Below are 25,859 nucleotides of genomic sequence, written 5' to 3' on the forward strand. Positions count from 1 at the left end.
AAGACATTTTCTTAAATTACGTCAAGTAGTAGGGGGAAATTTTTTTTGAGGTCGATCGATTGTTTTGGTCAAAGCACTTGTTATACATTTTTGGAAAGCTAAGGGGTAGGGGAATCAAAATTACTTGAGTTCCAATTTTTTTTCGGACACTTTGGTGTGATTTTCGGACAAATATGACGGTCTCACAGGCAAAAATCCGCGCAAAAATCATAGGATCAAAAAATAATGAAAATTTTAGCTTGAGAAAACGGAGACATGTTGTATATTTTTGGAAAGCTATCTATAAGGAGCACGAATCCGTTAGTGGATGCCAGCAGCCTACCTACCCCTTAGCTTTCCAAAAATGTATAACAAGTGCTCGGGTAAATTAATGCGTGTCCAAATTTTCGTTAATTCTTCGGACCCATCATCACCCCTCCTAGCATAATAAATTATACCTTTAAAGAAGCGCATTACGATGTAGAACATGAAAATCGGTGTTACTTAAATTTAGGTTTCGCCAATTTTGCGAAAAACCGCAAAAACCAAAAAATGCTGACGTCAGCAAAACTTGTTTTTTAAATAACTCCAGTTTGGCGTATGGTATAAACATGAAATTTGGACCAAAGTTGCACATTATTAAAAAGATCATTTTGAAAAAAAAAGTTTTTGAAATTTTGCTGATGTCTGCACTTTATTGCGAATTTTCGTATTTTGCTGATTTCTGCTGACGTCAGCAAAATTTGAAAAAAATGATTATCTAAAAATGTTTTTATTACTGATATGCAACTTTGGTCCAAATTTCATGTTTATACCATTAGCCAAACTGGAGTTATTTAAAAAACAAGTTTTGCTGACGTCAGCATTTTTTGGTTTTTGCGGTTTTTCGCAAAATTGGCAAAACCTAAATTTAAGTAACACCGATTTTCATGTTCTACATCGTAATGTGCTTCTTTAAAGGTATAATTTATTATGCTAGGAGGGGTGATGATGGGTCCGAAAAATTAACGAAAATTTGGACACGCATTAATTTACCCGAGTGCTTTGACCAAGACAATTGAGCGATTTTACAAAATGCCCTCTACTAAAGAGCGTTTACCTCGTTTTGATTTTTTTTATTGTTTTTGAAGTCGATCAGTGATAAAATCAGGACTATATCTTTCGATGGAATAAATTTCTTTGAATTTTTTTTTCACATTAATGATATTCTAAGATCAAAGAATCACTCGTGTGAAAATGATAATTCTAGCACAATTATCGAAGAAGTTGATTTTCTTCTTTTTCATTTTCCAATCTTTTTTGATTTTTTTCTTTATGATGATATAATATTCCACTCCTGTTTATCTTTTCAAGAAGCACAAACCTAATTCAATTTCTATCAAAAGTCATAGCTTTTTTTGTCTCACAGACCCGGTAGGATTTTTTCAGCCAGTGGGGATAAAAATAACAGACTGCAACTCGATGGGGATTGATATTCCCATATTTCTTGGCTGGGGATTTCAATTCTTTTGTTTTTAAGTCAAAAAATTCAGTGAAAATAGTAAATATTTTGCATAGTGAGGATTAGTTTATTTGATTATTTTCAGTGGGTATAAAAATTGGAGAAGAATTCTCCACCGGGGACGATATTTTGTCTAATTTTTTTCAGTGGGAAGTGGTCCCAGTGGGTCTGTGAGAAGGGGGTGTAGTAATGGTTTCAAAACGAGGCAGTCGTCGCACTCAAAATAATTTATGAAAAAGCCTATTCACTCTATTCGGGCAGTGTCGCAGATTCGCCTAGTTTTCATAAAACCAACTATAAGTTTAACTTTCCAATTAAAAGCTGATTAGTTCGAGAGCTTTCCCCTAAAAATCTTGTATTTTGGTATCTAAGAGGATGAAAAAGGACAACGTGATTTTTAAATTTAACAGTTCGAGGTTTCTTTATTTTTTGTACGACAAAAATCATACTTTTCAAATATTCAAAATAAAATAAACAATAGAGCTCATTATAATAACAAAAAATTACTTTCAAAATATTCACAAAGTATACAAAGACTTTTTTAAAGACAAAAGTTTGCTTTCTTTTAATAATTGTTGAGGGAGTATAAAAAAATATATCAATTAATTTAAGAAAAAAAGTGACGTAGTAATATTTTCCTTAAAAAACTTAAATTTGACAAAAAAAACTTTTTTGAATGTATTTATGATTTTGTGTAAACAGGAAAAAATTAATTCTAAAAAATACAAAATAATGTAACAATTTCCAGATATTTGCCCCATTTCCCCATTTTAACCAAAAATTTCTTCTGATCGCAATAATGTCAATCTAAAAAAAACGACGAAAAATTGACATTAAATTAAAGGATAATATTCAATTCACAAAAATTATCGAAAATAATTCTCTCCTTACAGCACTTCAGGTGAAGAGAGTTAACTTTGATCGCACTTATAATTATTTCCAATTAGGGATACTTCAAACCAATATGATTAAAATTGATAGAAAGTCCATCTCAGCTAATTCGACTGCTCAACTCAAATGTTTGAAAATCAGCTTACGTACTTAGTAGTATCATTTTTTAATGTCGAACTTTAATACATATAAATAGAGCATAAAACAAGATAATAGCAAATAAAAGCAATATAAAGCATAAAACTCACCTATGATTGAACTGTAACATTATTGGTTGGTAGTGACGTAATGGATGACGTAAGAGAGGTATGGGAACCAGACCGTCGTTTGGAATATTTTTTCTCCTTCTTCTCAAGTTTCTTTTCCATCTGAAGAAAACAAAGATACGAAAAATTAGGCTTTCAACTCGTTAGGTTTACAAACAGGACGTTTGCAAAACAAAAAAATCCGCCGCACACTTCAAAAAGGAAATAGAAACCCACAAAAAATGCAAGATTGTCATTGAGCAACTTTCGAACAATATCCTTATTTAGGGAAAGATTTGAAAGATTAAGGCAAAAGTTTACGAGAAAAAGCTACTATGTTTTTTTTAAGTTATTACTAAAAAATCAAGCGATAATTAATCTCATGACAGGTCAGCCATTCTACGCATATCACGCTCTGCTCTAAAAGAAAATGGCGAATGTGACTCTTACGGACCCATGCCCTTTGGAGCGCATGCGTGCCATGTGCGGAATAATTAGAATCAACCTCTCACCTTTAATCGTTTCTTTTCTTCTTTCTTTTCTTTTTCCATTTGTTTCTTCATTTGTTTGCTGTCCATACTGGTGTCCGAAACTGATGACGTCACGTGGTCGTCACTACTCGAATGTTGTTGCGGTTGTTCACGTTCAATGAGACGCGCGTCCGAGAATTTCTTCAATAATGTTTTCTTGAAACTTTTTTGTTTTCTAGGTGAGTTTAATTGTTCTGTGGATTTAGAAAAGGTTCGTTCCATGCTGGACTTTGGATCTTCTTCGAGAACCGGAGAAATGGTACGATCAGCGGAACTGTTCTTATTATGCTGGAACATGCTTTCATGCCACGTGTTTCGTTTATGAGAGTACATATTTTGCTCGCTTAACGATTTGGTCATTTGTTTGGGTGATGAAGACCATGACTGCGAAGGTGTAATTGAACTGTTCGATCTCAAAATCACTTGCTTTTCATCATCCACACTCTCAAAGGTCTTTGGTTTCAGTTGCGGTGAACTGTTCACGATCGCAGTTTTTCGTAACGACGGAGACGCCGAATTTTGTTGTTGTACCGAAATCTTTGGTTTACTACCAGCAGAAGATGTTCGTTGCTGATTTAACTCTTCCAGATTTTCACTGAGCGCCATTAAAGCTCTCATGCCGGGTGATTCTTCGACCGTAGAATGTTTCGGTGATGATCCGGAACTCTGTCCTTTCCGGGGTTCATCACTCTGTGACCGGTTATGTATAACGCGGACATCACCTTGCGGTGCTTGTCCGTCTCTAAGTAACGACGGAATATTTGCATCAGATAACGATTTCAAAATTCCTCTCGGACTTTCATTTTTCAAATTGTTCATGGAGTACTCAGGGAGGGATTGCGTAAGAGCATCCATCATGGGCGTCTGATTGGGCGTGGGCGGAGTATGAGATCTGACGCCATCAGTCTCGTCTGCCGTATAAAAGAGTTTATTATTTCGACGGAGGGTGTCTGTATCAGTTTCTTCTTCACAGACGCCGGTCAATTGCACAAAATCTCCACATTGTGAACTAACAGAACGTGTCAAAGTCTTTTTCTCACCACACTGTACACCTATTTCAATTTTGTCCGATATATCCATCTCAAAACTAGTCTCTGCATCTATGGTTGAGACTAAATCTGTATTGGAGCTATATTGTTCTTTAGTAGTCCTTGAACTACATTTGTCACATGAAAAAGTAGTATCGTTATATAGTTCATTATAAGGTTCTTTTTCACAAGGTTCAGTTTGTGTACAACTTTCAATAACTATTGGAATCTCTCGTAAAAGAACTGTTTCACCGTTTAGAGTTCGAGTCGTATCTCCTTCTTCACTTCGAAAGATTTCTTCATCCTCCTCCTCGTCGATTTCCGCCTCACTCTCCGAATCATCGAGTTGAACTCGAGTTTTGTTTGGTTGTTCTTCTTCCTCGTGTATGGTATGTTGTTGTTCCGTAAAATCAGGATTCGAACGTTTATTACTGTTGCTACGGGAAACGGGTTTGGTAGGATCGTTTTGTGTGCTTGACGCTAAACTACTGCTACTGTCTGAATGGTATTCACCACCCGTTTCGAACCGTTTTTTCAATTTTTGTACTGACTGCATTTCTGTATAATTACCCGATTTTCCGTCTCGATGTATCTGTGGACCGGTGTCGGAATTAATAGAACGAAAACTATCGCCTATTCCCGACGATCGACGACTGTCATCGGATATATCACTCGGAATGGATCCCGAACGATTACGTTTGTCGTTGAAAACCCACGACGAGACTTGATCACGTTCACTCGTTTGTATCATAGAATACGGTCGTGCTTTTGTCGTTTTCGCCATTCGTTTATCTCGCGACCGAGGGTGAACCGATGTTTTAGGGTCGGATAACGATCGTTTTACACTGGCGTCCGTCGGATCCGAACTTTCCTCGCGGCCACGTACGGAACTTGTAAAATTACTGCTACTTGAGCTACGTAGGGGTAAATCCTCATCTTTGACAACGATAGGAGGTAATAGCCCGTTTTCGTCACTGATCGAATTATTCATAGTTCTCATAGGTAGAGGCGACATACTTGGCGTGTAAGCTGACGGGACCGAAAGGTTACTGAACGGTAGATCGTCGTCGATAAAGTCGAGCGTTGAGCCGTGTCCCGAACGAGCCGCTTGGTAACGTCTCTGTAATTGAACGAAGCAAAAAGACTTTTTCAGAAATTGTTGTGAGATATTACATTCCCATTGTTATGTTTTTGTTCTAAACCCCGATGGGGTAACCTTGCTCAGCCTTAAACCTTAAGGTCTACCTAGATGTAACATTATTAGCAGTATTTGACAATACAGTTTTCAGACCGTCATGTACGGAGTAAACCATTGTTACTCAAAAAGAAATTTTCTTTCTGTAAAAATTCCCCTATATTGTTGGAATATTGCAAATGGAGCTAACAATATATTGTATATAAAAAATACCTTCGCTCTTTCAATAGCTTGCATCCATTTTGTCAATTCTGTGTTTTGAACTTGTAAAGTGAAGGCGTTGACGAGGACACCATATTCATTCAAATATATCAAGATGAAGGAACCAAATTGACTTGAAGGGTAGGTCACGACCTTGTTGAGGCGGTAAGGTGGGCGGATGATGCGAAATTTCTCGCCATTCTTTTTGGCTTTCGTAATCAAGAGAACGTCAGTGAACAAAAAGACTTGGACGTCCAACTGGAAGGGAAGGGAAAAGACAATTTGTTAAAAAAACGTTTTGAAGAAAATGATAAAAGGAGGTGTCTTCAATTTAAAATTGAAAAATTTGAATTAGAAAAAAATCAGAGGGGCTTAAAAATAACCACTATACATTATGAAAAGTTTTTTCGAGCAGTAATTGTTATAGGTTCGTAAGAAGAGAATGAAGGCAAAGGAAACTTAGCGTACTCGTCCTTGTTTTTCGATCATTTTCATGGAACCGTCGAGGAGAATACATCTCTGCTCATCTTCAGGTAAGCCAGGGACTTTCTGATGAAGGTCCAAATTGCAGTAGTCTTGGATAACCTAAACAAGAATTAAAGAAGGGATGTTACTCGTCTTGATAGAGCAAAATATAAAAACAATACTATAAACAAAATCGTATGTACAGTCTGGCACAAGTATTTCTATAGGTATTGAGGGACAGAATATAAAGGCAATTGCGGTTCCATGGGTGAGAGAGGAAGGCACTTCTGAATATATTGAATGACGAAATCAACTCGTCATCGCCGTTTTTATCATACCCCCGTATCCCCACCATGAAGACACCTTAAAAGTATTTCCTATGGTTGTGTTGTTTATATAATTCAGTTGTTCGTTGATTAAAAAAGTTGAAGGAGAAGAATTTCGATTGCACAAGGATTCAACGAAAACACACAGTTACGTAATGCGTGAAGTTATTTTTTCTTATTTGTAGACTTTGATACCTTGTTATCTGAGCAAGAATTTGCGAGATATGGATTAAGTGAGAGCTTTTGATAAATAAATAAAGAGATGAAATATTTTTCGCACTTGACCTTGTCTTCGGCCATCTTTTTAAATTGAAGAAAAATATACAAGCAGATTTGATTTTCGGATAAAAAGGAAAACCTATTCTCAGGCTATTTAAAGAAACTCTATTTTCGCAACTCCACCCACTTAAGTACGTCATGAGATTTTATAACTGTCCCTTGTCCAGGAAGGAATAACGGGCGCCCAATGGAATGGAAAGCCCGCGCGGTCTCTCTCTTGAGAATTTGTTGGAGAGGGAGACATATGAGCGGAAGTAAAGGCTCGTAAAGAGATTAATAAGGTTTTTGAAGAGTTAATCAAACACCGATTATTAAGCAATTCATTTCTTAATAAAAATTAATTATCAAGACGATCTTTGAAATCTCTTCAGATCAAGGAGTCGTTTAAAACTCATAAGGAAGGGATTTCACTTTAAAATCGTGTTGTCTCCTTTTAAAGATAAGGTTTAATTATATCGGTCGTTTAGCAAAATTTCATGATTTTTCAATATTCAGTAGGGAAGAGTTTGGATTACTGAAACCTAATTCAAAATTAAGAAACGCTAACAAACTGTTAGCTTTCAAACAATGTAAGAAAAAAGTTAAATTTTCAATGAGAAAAATTGCAATCCACCAAAAGACTGACCTTATCAACTTCCTCGGTGGCTTCAATGGGGCAATAATTTTCCAATCGATTCAAAACAGTTTTCAATTTCTGCTCCTCGTGTCTCAAACGCAAAGTTGTGTTAATCTTGGAGACGAATCGATCCACTTGTGAAATCTGTGATTGGAAAAAAAGACCCTTCATATGACAGAAAATAAAAACGAAAATTAACTGAAATTTGCCGATTTGACACAGAATCAAACAGCATTTTAAAATCAAAAACTTCTAGAGAGCCCCTGCTGGCACAAAACAATATTCTCATCTGTTCAAGCAAAGAGAATTTAAAAACAATGTTCTCACCTTGATGTTTTGGCCATCGAAGCATTATGTTCTTATATAGTTTGTTCTTTTAATACGTGTATCTCACTGAGTATTTTTGTCCATTTTCCTAAGAAATTGGGTGTTTTACAGTCCACCAAGCCTTAAAATGTCCTTAACTTGTTCTAAACATTTTGGCCATCGAAGCCTTATGTTTTTATATAGTTTGTTCTTATAAAAAACTTACCATATTCTCCAGAGATAGAATTTCATCAGTATCAATAGTACGTTGTAGGACAGCTTTCAACAATAAAGCATATTTTGTGACACGTTGCATTGGTTTCACTAACAAATCCGCTAGCTTCAATCGATGACATTCGCTTTGATTTTCACACCATAATAAATATTCGTTGAAATTTTCGTTCGTCTCTTTCAATTGTTTCAAGTATGCTACACAGTGACTTTCTTCCAAACAGTATTTGATGTAAGGGTCGAATAAATCTTCAAACTGTTAACAGAACAAAAAAAACAAGATAAAAGTATAAAAATATGTAAAAATTCCGTTATGAATGCTATTACAAATTCATGAAGTTACAATCAGATGAAAACGTCTTAGTTTTAGAAAAAAATGTTACTGATAAGAAAATGTTTTTGATACCGAGGTATGATAAGCGATGTTATGGAATTTTTTATACGTGATACAAAAGCAAAATAGAATATTGGGGAAGTTTCTCTCCTTTAAAGCACGTGATAACCGCCGCAAGTATGTTAATAGATTTAGTGGACATTTGTGAAAACCAGATGGAAGCTGAGTGTGAAATTAACATCATTTGGAACTTTTCATAATTGGATTAAGTCAAAACTAAAATTGAACAGTATACTTTGTAAAATTATCAAGGGATAAGACTCAAAAGTATCGGGGTTCACGCTAAAAACACTTTCCGTAAATCGATGACCTTATAAAGAAAGCCATCCTTTCCCCCGTGTGTCACAGGCTTGATAAGATTACTGGTAGGTGGCAGAGGGTATATGTGAAGATAAAAAAGCCAACCGAGAAAAAAACTTTTCACTTACCCTCGCGAAAGAATCAAGTAGCTGCGATGGTTTGATGGGTTCGCGCGTGCGCTTGGTCTCCGCCACGACATGTCTCAAATATTCACTCCAAAAGATGCGATTTGTGTTGTAGATCTCTTGGATGTTGGAGAATAAGCGCTCAGAATCGACCTCGCGGAGAAAATTGTCGCGCTGTAAGCTGAACAGACATTCCCGGAAAACCTGAAAATAAAATTTTTATGTAATTTTTTGATAAGAGCTGACTGAGAGGAAACTGGGAGACAAGCTATTTAAAGAAAAAGCGGGGTCTGTGAAGAGGATGTTTCGAGAATTTCGAAAGCGAAGGGAAGTTGAGATTTACAAAGAGGTGGTTTCAACAAGAAGCAGTTTGAGAAAAAGACGGAGATATATATGGAATCCAAAATACTTTAACGGGATGAAAAATAATTTTTTAACGTTTCGAAACGACAAGAATTTCTTTTCTATTTCGAAATATGAATGAGATAAGAAGTTCGGGCGTGAGAAAATAAAATCAACGAAGAAGAAAAAATGAATTACAAACGAAAGCAGTATCGGTAAATAAACACGCCAGAAACTTGCAAAAGATTTTTAAAACTTTCTATCGCTGTTAATCATATTTAATTATCAATTTTGTACATAGAGACGAAAACTAAAAAAAGACGCCTATAGTTCAAAACGCGAAAATTATGATCCAGAGTCACAAAGAAACCAAGACCTGATGAACTTTAGAAGTAAGTAGGAATTGCAAAGAAAGTATTACACAGGAAACAAAGACCCACTGATCTAGTGAGCCACTGTAGTTAGAAGAGTTGAAAATATTTCTAACCTGCAGGATGACTCTGATTTTACCAACATATTTGTATTCAGTAGAGAGGAGTTCCCAGATGGCTTCTTGTTGATTTTTCTGACTTCGTGTCATATCCTCAGGTCCATCAATCACATCTGTCCATTTCTCTTCCAGATCATCCTCAACATCATCGTTGGATACCAAGGAGGCTTCAGAACCATCCAAATTGTCTGATAAATTGATGGAGCTACTCCCTTCGAAGCCTTTCATACTGTATTGCTGTAAGAGGTCTGGTAAACTTTTACTCAAGTCCTATATTTGAGATAAAAAAAATACAAGGTCGATTGGAAACGAGACATATAAAAGCTTATAATGTGAATACTGTGTTGGTTGGCTCTTAGTAGGGTCTAATGTTCGACGACAGACTAAATTTAGAGAATTCAATTAAACAGTCCTCTGGCTAAAGTCCAAGGAAGGAAGGAAGGATGAAAAACAACCAGGCATATACCAAGCATTTAATAAGAATATATACTTTCCAGTCCCTATGTTCCACTTCAAGTCTAACATTTATTCGAAAAACTACTTCTATCTGAATTGACGACCGAGGCTTTACTTCAAAAGTGTTTAACATACAAATAAGAATTCAGCAAGGACATGGATAGCTGCTTACCTTAGAGCTTCCACCTTTCTTGGTGAGACGAGCATTGGATGCAGGTAAAGAAGCAGTTTTGATTTGCGCTTGTGAATCATCATTGCTCATGATCGACATGATCGTTTTCTTCTGACGTTGACTCTGTAGTGGTGAAAAAAGAATTGGATTTTATAAAACTTTTTGTTCTAAAGGTAGAAAAACGTTAAAATCTGACAAGCTTTTTTGACGTTTTCTTTTATCTATTACATTCCATATTGACGCTACTGGAATCTTTTCTAGATCCGAAGTCTCCTATAAAGTAGCGAGTAAAGTATGATATCATTTTCATAAAATAAAATTCATTTCACGTTTATTTTTAGTACGAAAAATTATATCTTTATGAAACATTCATTCAATTCCATTTTCAAATTAGGGAAGTACCTTTTCGTTGCTACTTATCGCGCGCACCATATCTGCCACTTTGGTTCCCGCGCGGCTCAAACGCCTTTTGCGCATGTTAGGTGAAATGCCGGCCAAACTGATCTTCCGCCTTGAATGGGGCGTGAGAACATTCGGTGAGATTGGAGAAGTGGGTAAGGTCACACTCTCCTTGATATCATGGGCTGATAAACTACCCTTCATGTTCACTGCTGAAGGTGGTAAGTTAAGCCGTAGATAATGTATTTGTTCATTTTCAAAAGACGATCTACGATGCCTGTTCATTCTCTCTTGACGCCACGCAATCAAATCTGGATCATTCTCTAAGTCTTCATCCGATGTCGAATTTCGTTGCTGTATTAAGATACTATCACTCTTTTCTCGCATCTTTTCTATTGATTAGTTGCTTCCTCTTTGTAAAGATCTTGGATAGAGTTAATCCTTTTAAATCCTTTCTACTGATTCTTCTTAAAATGTTTTTTGTTGTTGTGTTTTGACTGACACCTTCGATTTAATCAATAGTGTGAAATCTTGCCAGATACTGTGAAACAAGGATGAATAATAGATTGAAGGTCAGAGTTGAATACTCATTACGTGGGAAGGATAATGGTATAGTTTTGCTGGTTGACTGTATTGGATAGTTTTGATGCTTTTCGAGGGTCAATAGTGCAGAATGTTGTCTCGTGTGGTAACGTTTGATTTGAACATTATCGCCAAGACGTGAAATGAGATTATTAACCAATCAAGGTTGGTTTTGACAAGTTATTAGCCAATCAATTTGCAAGTTCTTTGAACCGTTACACAAACCAATGTTCAAAATGAAAAATAGATTACGTCGTAAGATGTAACGAAAATCAATATCCACAAATATACTACTTTCAAAAAATGATGGACCCAAAACTTCTACAAAAGGTGTCTCTCAATCAAATGAATGGTTCCTCAAAATCGAACAAAGTTGTGTATGTCCACTATATCTCAATAAAACATTTGTCCCTTTGCAAAACGATTCAATCAGTCAGACACACGCTGAGCCAAATTATCAACTCCATAAAATATGTATGTGAGGTATCAAGGAATACCGATTGACCGATACGATCAAGATTTTTGTCTGACATGAAAAATCTTTTCAAAATCTTGCATCCGTCTTGTGATTTTTTTCTCGACAGAGCACCCTCCACCGGTCTGTTATTCAACAATCAGTGAGGCTTACATAAGAACACAAACAACATACAATCATAGAAGTAAGCGGGGGTGGAGTGACTCTATGAACGTCTTTTATAAGAACACTAAACATCATCATTATAGATAATAGTAAAGAATTCGATAATGAAATTTTCGCATCAGTTGTCAAAGTGAAAATTTGTCAACTTTCCGCCCAGATTTAGCAACTAGTTGGGTATTCATTTCTGATCGATAAGAACAACGAAATAAATGAAAAGAAGTATTGTTCTTATAAAAACATCCAGATGTTAACCTGTTTCTGATACCACCGAGGACAGTTATAAAGAAATTGATGTGATGTGAAATTGACAACAAAAACAAACAAAGTCATGCCAATCAAATAAAAAATAAAAGTAAACAAACAAATGAATATCTTTAAAAGGAAAAGCATCAATAATGCCTTCGAAGACTATATAAGCATAATTATAAAAGTAAGAGATTTCTAGAAGTCACTATTGAGTAATACTTGTAGATAATAGCTAAAGTGCTTATAAAAGACAGGAATTGTGACAGCGTTCATTATTTTGGGGTTTGAAGACCTCAAATTACTTAATGTTTATAATCAAGACTTATTACATTTCGTAGGATGTCTGGTATTTTAATCGCATCAACCTGTGCACCCTCTCTGTGTACTTTGTTTTGATTTGTGACCGAACAATAATCAAACAAACACTTTAGAAAGTATTTTAGGGACAATTCAGTTATAAATGACTGTAATTGCAAAATTGCGGTTTCTACAGTTCGTTGTGGTATGCGATGACAAAGATATATTGTAAAGTTACAACACAGTAAGAACAAATTTGCTGAGCGCAAAACAAAAAAAATTCGCCTTGGCGTGGGACAACAAATTGGTCTTGCGCACAAGAGCTCCAATTTATGGCAGAAAGAACAACAATAGTATACTTTGCACCCTAGAGGCGTTTGTGCGGCACACAATATTTGATGTGGGAGACGGGGGTGTTCGAAGAATTTCAGTTACGTCAGAGGCCAGAGAATTATAATTGCAAAGCGCCAAGACAGTTATCTTAATTGCTGTTGGATGTGATGTACAGTAGATGACGTTGTTGTTTTTAGCAGACGAATAAATATTCAAAACGGTCCAGTTAGAGAAATTACCTAATGGTCTAAACATAAACTTGGGTACTCATAATAAGGTACTGTATGACCTAACGTTTGAAGACTTTGAAATTTCTGGAATTGGGAGGAAAGAGGTAACTTGACGATGAACATTCCCTTTCTTTCTAATTTGCCAGTTTTGAAACATAGATACGTAAAACCTATGACCTGTTCGTAGAATTCTACCCGGGTGACCCACGAAAAAGTTCGGACGTTTCTCGACGTCTTGAGGCCGAAAAAATGTCCTAAAGTGCTCGGAGTTTAGATATTTAGAAAGTAGATATCCTAACTTAAAATTTGAGCTGTCACTTTTTAAATTTGACCAATTTGTTCTCTATTTATGAGCTTTTAAAGTCAAAATTCACTTTTCGGAAAGTGTAAAAAACACGTAAAAAGGGGGTATCAAATTTGGTATTTTTAGACGTTTTTGATATACAGTTTTTGAAAAAAATCTGAAAAATCTACAAAAGCGCCAATTTTTATAAAAACTAGTCTTGTTTTAAACAAAAATTACTTTTAAAGGTGTTTTTATTAATTATTAATGTCATAAAACTCGTTAAATAAGTCAATTTGTAAGTGATTTTCTAATTGATTGCATAAATTTAATACCTCTTTTTTACATGTTTTTTACACTTTCCGAAAAGTGAATTTTGACTTTAAAAGCTCATAAGTAGAGAACAAGTTGGTCAAATTTAAAAAGTGATAGCTCAAATTTTAAGTTAGGATATCTACTTTCTAAATATCAAAATTCCAAGTACTTTGGGACATTTGTTCGGCCTCAAGATGTCGGGAAACGTCTGAACTTTTTCGTGGGTCACCCGGTAGGTTATAGACCAAATTGGGCCAATATCTGGCTAAATGACGTGATCTGGTGTTTAAACAAAAGGTTCAGGTGTGACTTTGCATTGTTTCGTTTTCACCAAATCTTTCGTAATAATGTTTAAATATAATGTAATTGAAACTGAAGCGTTTCAGCGAACACAAGAGAAATAACATCAAAAAATTTTATTGAATGTTTGAAGGACAAATATTGACCTGTCCTATAACATGAAATATAGAGAAGGGAATATCGACAAAAAGAAGAGATTGAAACATGAAAAGTTTCAATGTTTGCCCATTCTGTAATACGTGCGAAAACAAAATATTCAAATTATTTTAATGGGTAGGTCAAAGGATAAAGGTGATCGGTGATAAATCCGCATCCAAGGATACCCGTAGTAAAACACCTAACAGCTTACCGTAACAGAGATTTTCCGCTTGATACCTTCAATCCATCCCCTATCCGGCTTCTTTTCTGGAGATGTACCAATATTAGCCAGATGTGAAATGCTCATGGCATTCCGACGACTGTAAAGTAGTCTTTGCTGAGGCTCTTCATACGAAATTTCTTTAATGTCCGTCAGTTTGGACTCACTACCAGACCAAGACCTCTTTATCATGCTAAAAGAGGTTTTCCGTGGTATATTATACCCAGATTTTTCCGATAAACGTGAAAAGTCTACATCTTCCCTTAAGTGATATTCAGACCAAGAGTGCCTATCCGTAAGCGGTGATAACCGTTTGACTTTCTTCCGTAGTTTTACGCTGGATGATGAAAATTTTCCGTTGTTGTTATTGGAGTCGATTTGGTCATCCGGAACCGTGTGACTACATACTACATCGGATGCACTACGTGATTTCAACGGTTGGTCTTCATATAGTCTCATTATGAACCTCGATTTTTCAAATTTTTCAGTTTTCAAGCCAATCAATCAGTTATACCAATGTCTTTATTGTAACATATTTCTTATTCTATTTTCAAATTTTAATCTTCAGGTAGAAATAATGACGAAATAAGTGAATGATTTCGAAGAAGAATTATGAAAGAAATTCAAGGAGAAAAACAAGACTTGATAAAATATTTCTCAACGAAAAAAAATCAACTGTAATAACAACCAAACAAAACAGGTTCCAAGAATTCTGCCCAAAAATTTTTAGCAACATAAAACAACATTATACAGATCGGAGCAAACACTTTATATCCCCCGAAAAAAATGAAGATGGAAGATTATAGAGGAATCAAACTGAATATGAAAGTGTCGTGAAAATGAGAATAGAACAGCATGTCACATGAAATATGAATAATTTTATATTATAACACTACTGTAGCTTCTACTAAATTTCTATTGGCTATCATTTTCATTGTTGGAGATGAAAAAGATAGGAATTTGGACTAGCTATAAATTATTGAACGAGTTTCTTCTCTCTTTTTTTTCAAAACTGCATAGAGAAATTAGCGAGGAAAAGAAACTGCAACTGATCATAAGAAAACTAGAAAAAAATAATGCTGAAAACTTCTTGTAAAAAAGCAAACCCAAATGACTAAAAATGTCCAAATTTCATTGAGTAATCTCTGATTGAAATCACCCACTGAAACTCAAGTGGATTCACATCAATGATGACGAAACTGGACAACTCAGAACTTCAATGAAACAACATCTGGAACTTTATTCAATAAAGTATTAAGATAACCCTTCAAGGATTCTTATGGAAGAAATCTTTGCTCCGAATGATGTAGTTTACGATTTTCTTGATAAAATAGAGAAAGATATCTCAAAGTAAAAGTGTGAACAAAACAAAACAAACACTCTAAAATCGAATATTCACCCCAGTAACACTTTCCTCAAACTTTCAATATAAAATACATTCGCTAACTGGTCAAACTTGGGTCGCTGTGAGACCATGGCTAAGAGCTTACAGAGCCTCCGAAACAGTTGACTACACACTGTGATAAAAAGCCAGTAATTAAGGAGACCTCTTTTATTTCTTTTCAATTCTTAAGTTTTTAAAAACATTGTAATTGGGAAAAGGAAGGAAAAATGACGTTTCAGAAACACACAGTCCTTTTCAAAACAACATTGACACAAGAACCGAAAAATAACTTCATTGTAAGAACACATATCCAAGAAACTCAACAATATCAGCTCTTGAAAATGTTTGCCTTCAACTCTTTAACAGACCACCATGATGGCTTTAGATCAGCAAGGGAATCTAAACTATAACAAATAAAGCGTTGAAAGCCAGAAAGGGTCTAGTTAGAATCAATCTAAGTTGAGCTTTTTCTTAAAAGAAAACCTAAAGAACACGCAATAAATCTTGGCGACTTGACAAGGCCGTTTGAAAATATTATTGAAGACCAAAAAAACTACTTTTTAAATGACGCGATTGATGACGGACTTGGATTAACTCATTAACTAAATAATCACCACTTCCCCGCTAAGACTTTCACCCCTCTCTACTGTGGTGAGAGACTCCACAAGTGATTGCCCTCAAACTCCCACGAAATGTCATTAAGTACACATCAGTGAAACAAAATCTCGACTGGAGGGCGACTTCAAATATTAAATGTTTCTGGCTAGACTACCAGTTCTTGATTTGTTACAGTCTATATTGTAAAGCATTGTATATTGTATACATGTTTTTTTTTTTTAACATCTAAAATTTTTGAAGCCTGTTGGATGCCAGAGGTTCTTAACTTTTTGAGTTTTAAGCCTAAAAATTCTTTTTAACATGTTCTTATTTTCGGCATCTTTTGATTTTTTTGTCCATTTTCCTAAGAAATTGGTAGAGTCCACGAAGCCTTAAAATGTTCTTAACTTGTTCTTAACATTTTGGCCATTGAAGCCTTATGTTCTTATATAACGTTACACCTACCAACCCTAGCCATATAAGTTTTACTAAATGTGTAGGACTTAGACTTAGCATGGTAAAATGACACTTAAGTCTTTAACTTTAGAGGATAACCAATACAGGCATTTGACGTCCCTTAACCCTAGTAAACTCGTCCCAACCCCTCTGTAATGTAAGTGTCAATGGTATGTCAATGCATCTAGTACCGAGTTCTATCGGTCTTATCTCGAAGAATCGTCAATAGTTGTTTTGGAAAACGCGACGGCCTATTGAATAACTAATTACTCCACAACAGTCACCCAGAGACGAGATAATTTATCACGTTTTTATTGGCTGAGGGAAAGTGTATGTGGAGTCATTTGTTATTCAATAGGTCGTAGTGTTCTCCAAAACAACTATAACCATTACGTAAGCATTGAGTTTCGAGCACTACACGTTTTTTTTTTATAAGAACAAACTATATAAAAACATAAGGCTTCGAGGCCCAAAAATTTAAGAACATTCTAAGAACATTCTAAGGCTTTGGAGACTTAAAAACATGCATTTTCTTAAGAAATTACATCAAAATGCTCAAAAAATGCTGAAAATAAGAACATTTTAAGAACATTTTTAGGCTTCAAATCCAAAAAACTAAGAACATCCGAAGGCTTCAAAAATTTTTGACGTTCTTATAAAAAAAAAAACGTGTATGTACAAATATCAGTGGTGAGTTACAGCAGACAAAAAAGTCCTGTCATTTTTAGTATGTGTCATCCCTAAAAAATACAAAAAACATATCATGTTTCAATTAAGCCTTTCTATCGACAAAAACCCTGTTACTATAACGATTTTAAGCCATCACTCGTTGCAAAATACAGTTATCAAGATTTCAAAACAATCAAAAGTTGCCTAAAACCAAATTTCATTCGAATTCACAAGCACTTTAATAACGCAAAAAAAATCCATTTTGTGGAGTAGGGGCGTCGTAGAGAAAAGTGTAAAATCGCAAGATAACGTATATTCATAACAGACATTTTACAAAGTCTGGTCAAGCTCCAGGTTTCAATCCAGGAACAGCCATCAATACTATTTATAGAGCTTCAACAACAGCATATTCTTCCAAAGATGCTAAATATTCTTTACATCAAGTTGCTAAGTATCTAGTGTCAAAGACGTATCTCAATATGCAGATCCAGCCAAACCTTACTAAGCCTGATATTTGCTTAAAAAGTTCAAACTTGAAATTACATGAACTAAACAGCCTCCACAAAAAGATACTTTAAAGCGACATTTTCGCTGAACTATCCAGTTACTGTTTGTATTTACTATAGAGAATACAATATCATAATAAACCCAAATTTGGGAGGTTCAAACCAGATCCAGCTTTATCTTCTAGTCACCAAAGGTATTGTAAAAAATCAATACACACTCCAGTCTGTGTAAAACAGATTACAAATTCAAAGGGAATCAAACTTAATAATACGATTTTCTTAAAGAAAATAGGTTTTAATCCATCAATGGTATTAAAATTTCATTAAAAAAATGAATCCAAAAAACTTTCCAGACACCAGACAAAATAAACCAAAACCCACTCATAAAGCAATAACCGGAAAATTTTCAACTGTATAAATTTCAACCAAATCTTATTAAAACACAGAGAATCTTAACCAACCAACACACATATATCAAGCAATTTATAAATCTTCAACATAAGATCAATTTACTGTGTCAATTTGTTGAAAGTAATAAGAGAAATTCTCTTCGAAATAATTCCTTTTCCAACAATTATCAGAATAAAAGAGTGTTCGTGCCCTAGAGACTCGCATCTGTCATTATAATTTTGAAAGAATATATGATTGTCTAATTACAAGTCTAATAGTTAATTAAAATTATAATTGGGGAAAAATAATTGAGGACCTTCATGACAAAACACTAGCCTACACTAAAATTTCATCATTACTCAATTTCCATGGAGTCTCTATTTCATTTTTTCTAAGAATTTTCTACCATAAACCAACAATTTTTGTTTCACTTTTCTGTACTTTGTTCGCTTCAAAACAGTTATCATTCCCTTCCCTCGTGTGTACTGTATATTCTTTCAAATTTCAAAACTTTGAACAAATACTTGTTAAAAAATCAAGAAAATATTTCATACAAATTTAAAAGATAGCAATGGTTCGCTCTAAATGAAAGCAAACAATATCATGAAAATTCTATTTCACTTGAGAACAAGAACAACCCTCTGCTGTTATAAATGAAAAAATTCATCAAGTTAATGAAACATCACATAATGGCTTGAAAAACGAAAGTAACAAGTCCTAACCAAAATTTACTAAATTATACAAAGAAACTCTTAGTCCAAAAAGCTTAAACTTCAATCAAAGTTCTAGAGCTACGATCTAAATCAAAAAAAAAGTCAAATTCCTTTGAAATGACTGGCTTAGATACATTTTAGTTAACCAAACAATTCTTCTAGAGATATGTTTACACAGAGGATTTTAAAACACCGTTACTTTGACATCAAGAGAATGCTGACTCAACATTTTCAATCAAAACGTTCGATCTACAATTAGCCTATCTGTCTGTATCTGAAGAGGTGTTTAATTAAACTGAAGATTGTCCAGATAGATTTCCACGAAGAAAAGCATGATTAACTTTCCTTGTCAGAGTTTCTCCATTAAAAACGCAGACCTTTTATTCCAGCTCTTCCTCGACATTTTCCACATCGAAAAGCCGTAAGATTTCTGGTCATTAGTTTAAAATATTGCTTTAAAAAAGAAGTAATGTGCTCCTTTTTGTTCACTGCCTCTTACGAAGAACTGCCATAATTTTCACGACCTCAGCATTTATTAAACGAGCGATTCAGACCTAGATAAAAAAGCTGTCATAATGGAAATAACATTCCTCTAACATTCAGGAATAAATATGAACCAAAAGTCTTCTCCCCGAATAACTTTCTTCAGAAGATAATCTTTTCTTATAACTCCTTTCTACAGTCCTGGTGACCTTTCGTCGAACAAATTTCGAATATAAAAAATGAGTAAGGTCAAAGTAGCATCCAAGAGCCAACCAATTAGATTGTAAAATGGCGTATTAAAAAGTGAAACAATGCATTCATATGAACCAGTAAAGCAATAAAATTTACAAGAAACGACTTATAAGCCTCGATTCCACGTGAAAAGATTCTGTCCCTACAGCGACACAAACGACCATTTAACGTGCACATTAAGGTACAGTTACAAGCAACTAATGTTTGACGAAAACAAAAGGTTAATATTCATTTAATAACGCCATCAATTGTATGAAGGAAGTCTCATCTTCCGTATGGCGCAAACGTAATACAAGACTAGTTTCCGATACTCCTGTTAACACTAGCACACGCCGCGGCCTGTTTGGCGCTACTCAGCTTCCGCCTCTAATCTTCTGATTAATGAACGAAAAACATTGGTTGTGTACAGTAATCTACTATTGTGGAAACGAAACAGAAACCACACTGATAAATAAACGTCCGATGGAGCTTCATCACTAATTTCAAAGTAGCATAATGGTAATTGTTTCTGTATGTAATTAGCTAATTAGCTAATATTTCAAATATATCTCTTGGTAGAACGAACTTGGAACCGACAAAGAAGAGCGGGATATTCAACACCAAGTTAACAGATGGTAAATAAAATAGCAGTGGAAAAGAATGTGTAAATCTGAACTCAAATAACCGAACATTGTCAACGAGAAGCCACGTAAGTGACTTGGCAACTGAAACCTATTCAAGTCAAACCAACAGCTTCTGTTCGTTTTCTAGGAAGTATATCCATAGAGATCTGCGCTCCAGTCTAACATAAGAATAACACATGATAATCTTCGGAAACATTTTCACTGAAAATAATAACTCAATACTACTCAACATATTATTTGACCTTGGAAGATGAAAGGCAAAATTGATCTCCAGGTAAAGAATGAATAACAAAGTGCGAAGAATTTAAGATGAAATAGATACTAATTCAAATCGTTTAGCATGTCATGAAAGAAACAACTAAAAGCAACAAGTTGTAACTCAACGAGACACGATGTTCCAATCCGGCTTTGTCCATTCTACGAGATCTTCATTTGTTATGTGAATAGCTTGGTCGTAGTGTCCATTCTCCAGTACTGCCGGTATCGCATCAGCAGTCAGCAAGCCATTTTATGATTATTGCACGCGATAAGTAGCTACCTATAGTTTTTCACTGCGTAGAAAAAGATCTGATGAAAGTGATACTGTTTAATCTAACCCCAGTCTAAGTAATTAAACTAAAAAGAAAGTGGCATACCGGTTGTTTTTGTTCGTCCACATTTTGCATCAATTTGACGATTCGCTCGTCCACTTGCATCTTCTTTGTAGCTGTAAGGAAATATAGAACATACAAAAAGAATAAACATTATCCACAACAGGAGTGATGCATGATCGTGGCTAAGAAAGTTGTGTTTGGGCTTGGATCAATATAATATGATATTTAGATTTCAGTTTGATAGAGTCGGTGGATTTTTTCAAACCGGTATAAAATACCATCAACAGCCCTTATATCTGTAAAAGTCCTTCCTTACTTAGGAGAGTTAGTTAATCTTGTCTGGCTTACTGTACAATTAGAAATTGTTTTGGTGAAAAGAAGCAAAATATCTTTTATTCTTAAAAAAAATTTAAATTGAAAAGTACTTTAGGGATAAGTTAGGGTGATTGACGTAAAATATTTGAAATATCAATTGAACAAATTTACAAGTAGATACTTTGAAGTCGTTTAAAGTGCCTTTGAGATTTTGGGATAAGGAAGTCGAGAATGAAAATACAGATAGCGATCTAGTAAACAAGAAGGGAGCATCAATTTTAATTTCCTGGCTTTCCGCTCGAAGGATATAACAGCTGATCTGCTTAAGACGGGCGCGAGGAGCATACAACCGGAAAGTGGAGCTTGCATTTATAATGACATACTGGCTACTAATGAAGTGAGTTTTTCCTCTTCAGATAAAATGGTGCTTTGTCTCGCCGAAAAAGAGCCAAGCCAAGGAAATTAAAAGTTCGACTAGGAAGGATAGCAGTTTTGGGCTTCTGTGATGTAAGCTTAGCGGTAAAATGAAGAATTTAATACATCTTAATGTTGGATATGCGACAAACATGAACAAGGCTAACAGGCTTATTTGTATATAGGAAATGATAGTTAGGGTAATTAAGCCCTTAAAAGCGTTCAACGATGAGTCATATCAAAGCTAGGTTGTTAGTTCAGAAGATTTGATCTCTAATCATCTGAATGATTGAGCTGTTGAGAAAATCGGTATAGAGAAAACGGGGAACCTTTCCAAAAGCGGACCAATCCACATAATATACAGTTAGCTCATTATCAAATGATAATAAACCTGCTATGCGATGTGATAAGCAGAAAACTGAAACACTGATCTCAGCCGTCAAAAGTATACACCCGTCAACTCTCACACCAAAAGAGGATTGAATTCGGATCTACCAAGGGCAAATGACGTCGAGTATCTTTATCTATGAGCGCACCAATACAATAATAACTGAACATTAGGTATTCGACGTCATTCGGCCCCTCTCGTGCACGGGTCAATCTTATTTTATCAAGATAAAATAAAAACGCTAAAAAAACTCAGACAACACATACCTTTGACATGGAGTGTATTTCCTGCTAGAGGAGCGGTGATGAAATCCAATCGAAGGGGAGTTTTGGAGGACTCCAAGAAGATGGAGTGAGTGTCCAAATTGACATTGTAATTCTCCAATAACGGTCCGATCGCCTCCCTGAAAAGAAATCAAATGTCGGGATTTAAAGAAAGCCGAAATATCATCCAAGATAGAGAAAACACTCTGACTCTTCATCTCTATTGAAAACTGTATTGAACTTCTGGGAGTGACATATTTAAGATCCTTATCTTTTAATTCGTTCCTTCAGGTCACTGAGACAGGGGTGTAACATGAAGCAGACCAAGTTCACTTCATTTTCATTTGAAGAAAAAGTAGAATTTTCGGAACAAGAGGGAAATTCATTCAGTCGACAACATCAAAGCATTTTTAGAATGACATTCAAAATAGTTGAGCAACACTTTTCTTAGGTTCAGTTTTTTGAGTCTTAAGTCGGCTGAGCTGATGTGATCCCGGGCTAAACTTAACAAGTAAGATATTAATAAAGCTAATCCTTAAGTTTATTATTTGTGGATTACGGAGGTAGGTATCCTCATTGAGTTAATGTTAAGTAATCGAGAGTGATCATTGATTGACAGCCGAAGTTGCCTAAAATGGGATAATCTAGAAGTATTCTTTTTTGTAATGAAAATAAAATTTTAAATCTTTTTGATCGGGAGATTTTAATCTAAAGTTTGGAAAAGATTGAGAAACCTGTAAAATGCCGCTTAGCATGATGTCATTTTTAAGGCTTTTATACGAATTAGCAATATTGCCCAATACAAGGCACGTGCTAGAGCAAGCCATAATTTGTCGAAAGTGCGTCTATTTAGGATATGAACACCTGCAAAGTCGTCTTTCATTACGTCACTGATTGGTTACAAGTGATAGATAGATGGGTAGCAAAAACTCGAGAAAAGTTTACATAGTTTAGAAAAGCTGTTGCACTGGTGCATTTCATGAATGGAGGTAAGTATTTATAAGTTCACAATAAAAAGATTTCAAAGGACTGACAAGAATAGCATGCCTTGATTAGATTGGTCATTCAAAATAAACAACAAGAAGCTCCTGTTAGAAAAGGATTTTACTCAGAATGTATAAAAAAGTTTTGAGTTGATCAATCAGATTGGTCATTCAATACCAGTCCACTGAAAGAAGCTATCAGGTAGAGTGAAAGACTAGAACAGGAAGACTAATTTATTCCCACGACAAAAACGAGCATTGCTTTAAAAGGCTTATGAAGGATGTTCATATCATCTCCTGATATCAATTTACATAATGCAGGATAAATGAAGTAATTAAAGGTTAATTTTGATGGTTGCACATAAAAATTATCATTAAGGATAATTAGCTTAGTATGATATGGTCATCAAATTTACTGACTAACGTAGTCAGGTAGCTCGTTAGCTTAATATGATATGGTCATCAAATTTACTGACTAACGTAGTCAGGTAGCTCGTTCGAAACTGTATGTTCGTTTGAAAGCGGACGAAAGGAGGGAGTTAAAAAGGGTGGGTTGAGAAAGGCAAGTAATGGCATAAATACTATTACTCAAAGAAATTCCCAACCAAAACAACAAGTTCAAATGTGACGAAATTTGTTTTTTTGATCACAACATTTGATAAAAAAATCCTCGTAAAGCCTATATGGGAAATTGCAGTCTTTTCAACAATCCGAGATTCAGTGTAAAAACAGGTCAAGGGGAAAAGCATCTTACTTGAGGGTCCTTCCCTTCTTAACGGAGACACTTTCTGCAGCCAGTAAGTTTTCATCTTGATCGTAAAGTTGAAGTGTGAAGCAGTCTTCGGGAGATTCCTGTGGAAGAAAATGGTAAATGAGTTAGATCGAGTGGGAAAATCCTATTGGTCAGATTTTATATCGTTCCAGTCCACCTGCAAAGACTGTCGAGGGGTACCCAAGTCAGTTCGAGCTATGCGAGAGGATTAGAGTAAGTGGGAATCATTTTTAAGGGTATTTTTGGTGAAAGTAGATTAAAGAAGTTAGAAATGAACTCAAAAAAAAATCAAATGAAAGTCTTTCAGTTCCAGGAAGGGGTAATTAATGTGCTGTCTACATAGATACTTATATTTTCTTGGAACAATTATAGCTTTTTGTTACTATGACTACTAATGAGAACAAACACAACAGTAGATAATTATAAGAACAGTTTATTGTATGCGATTTTTTATAAGAACAAACTATATAAGTAAACTTTCGATGGCCAAATAAGAGCAAGTTGAGAACAGGCTTTGACCCGATTTCTTAAAATAATTGCTTAAAAATACTCACAAAATGGTGAAATTTAGATCATCTAAGAATATTCGAAGGCTTCAGATTTTTGGGTGTTCTTATAAAAAACATGTATTTAAATTCTTTATGAAAAATCACAATAACAGTGTCACATGTCTCAAGGATAGTAATCCACTGTCGCCCTAGATGGTTCCAATCGAGTGATTGGCATAGGGGTGCGAAATCCTTCTAGAAGGAATTTAAAAACGTCGATTGCTTTTGATATTTGAGAAGATTGGAACGAGTTGTGTAAATTGTAAGGCTTTGTACTAGTAAATGATTAGAAAGTTCCTTGATACACAGACAAGGTAATCTGTAGTCGAGCTACAAAGCAATATTATTGATCGATCTTAAACAAAGCTCTTTGAGAGATTTCATTGGTTAACATAATGTTTTCAGTTTCAAAGATATCGATAAAATAAAGGCTGTTTTACATTCTGATGTGAAAGTAGAACTTCATTTTCTTACAAACATATCTAAAACAGTGTGAATTACGGGGAACAAAAAAACTTGAGATAAGGACTGAAACCAATCTCTCCATCATGACAGTTAAGTACTAAAAATTATTTTGGCTATACATCTCAAGTCGCTGGCTTCTCAAATTTCAAAATAGAAACCGACCCACGAAGCAATAAAGAGTATTGACGAGGTCCCGTTAGAAAATCGGATAAAAAGATTTCAACCAAAAAAATTTGGTATAATATAGCATGTTTGACAGTGTTTGAATGACCTCGAGAATTCAGAGATTGACCTCAGATTTAATAAAAACTAAAAGACAACTCAAAAATTGTTAGATTATTATAAAAGACGCCATCAAAATTCATATTTTCTAAATTACAACACTGAATAAGGGGAAACTATTCCAAGAATTTGAAGATCTTTATAATTTGAAGCTGATCATCTGAAGATGTCAATTAGAAAGCTATTACTCAGTCGAAAAAAAGCGCATTCAATAGATAAAAGTAAGCTTGCAATGTATTTCGAAGATGGCAAAATTATTAGAAGCCCAATTTTGACAAAATTATCTCTCACCCAAAAATCTTATTTAATAATTAGATTCGTGGTAAAAATAGTTAGAGCAAACCAAAACAATAAAAATACCAATAACAAAAATAATCTCATTTCATGAATCATTCGTCATACAGAGTCTCATACCAACAGAAAATATTCTCATACAAAATCAATGCGCTGAAGCACTAAACAAAATTATCCTAATACCAAAAACAAAAATAGAAAAAATTGAAGTTTCTCAAAAACGCACTCGAAAAGGCCATTTCTTGAAATCAAGAAACGATTCCATGCTAAGAGACTTAAAGTGACATTACAGAAATAAAATCAATAATCACATTTAAATCGACAAAAGTTGAAGGAAGAATTTGGAAAATAAGGGGAAAAGAGTAGTGTACCCACAATCCTATGAAAAGAGGGAAAATTCCCAGAATCCTCCAT

General features: G+C 34.9%; 1 protein-coding gene across 11 annotated transcripts in view; it reads right to left on the reverse strand.

The window, feature by feature from the left end:
- Positions 1 to 1,874: 1,874 nt before the first annotated feature.
- LOC136822145 (pleckstrin homology domain-containing family G member 5-like) overlaps positions 1,875 to 25,859 on the reverse strand; it is a 67,670-nt gene continuing 43,685 nt past the window's right edge. For 9 of the 11 annotated variants that reach the window (XM_067078376.1, XM_067078375.1, XM_067078377.1 and 6 more), the window contains 13 exons: positions 23,839 to 23,936; positions 22,105 to 22,241; positions 20,764 to 20,834; positions 10,073 to 10,195; positions 9,442 to 9,714; positions 8,616 to 8,816; positions 7,789 to 8,049; positions 7,266 to 7,400; positions 6,039 to 6,155; positions 5,583 to 5,828; positions 3,129 to 5,294; positions 2,620 to 2,739; positions 1,875 to 2,287 (listed from right to left, as the gene is read on the reverse strand). In XM_067078376.1, the coding sequence (XP_066934477.1) occupies positions 2,620 to 2,739; positions 3,129 to 5,294; positions 5,583 to 5,828; positions 6,039 to 6,155; positions 7,266 to 7,400; positions 7,789 to 8,049; positions 8,616 to 8,816; positions 9,442 to 9,714; positions 10,073 to 10,195; positions 20,764 to 20,834; positions 22,105 to 22,241; positions 23,839 to 23,936 (3,948 nt within the window). In that variant the 3' untranslated portion in view covers positions 1,875 to 2,287. Of the gene's footprint in view, positions 2,288 to 2,619; positions 2,740 to 3,128; positions 5,295 to 5,582; positions 5,829 to 6,038; positions 6,156 to 7,265; positions 7,401 to 7,788; positions 8,050 to 8,615; positions 8,817 to 9,441; positions 9,715 to 10,072; positions 10,196 to 10,474; positions 11,636 to 14,046; positions 14,621 to 20,763; positions 20,835 to 22,104; positions 22,242 to 23,838; positions 23,937 to 25,859 lie in introns of those variants that run through there. The other 2 variants (XM_067078384.1, XM_067078386.1) reach the window with 2 other exon arrangements.

Source organism: Clytia hemisphaerica, unplaced genomic scaffold (genome assembly GCF_902728285.1).
Source record: "Clytia hemisphaerica strain Z4C2 unplaced genomic scaffold, Clytia hemisphaerica genome assembly, whole genome shotgun sequence".
NCBI classification, from domain to species: Eukaryota; Metazoa; Cnidaria; class Hydrozoa; order Leptothecata; family Clytiidae; genus Clytia; species Clytia hemisphaerica.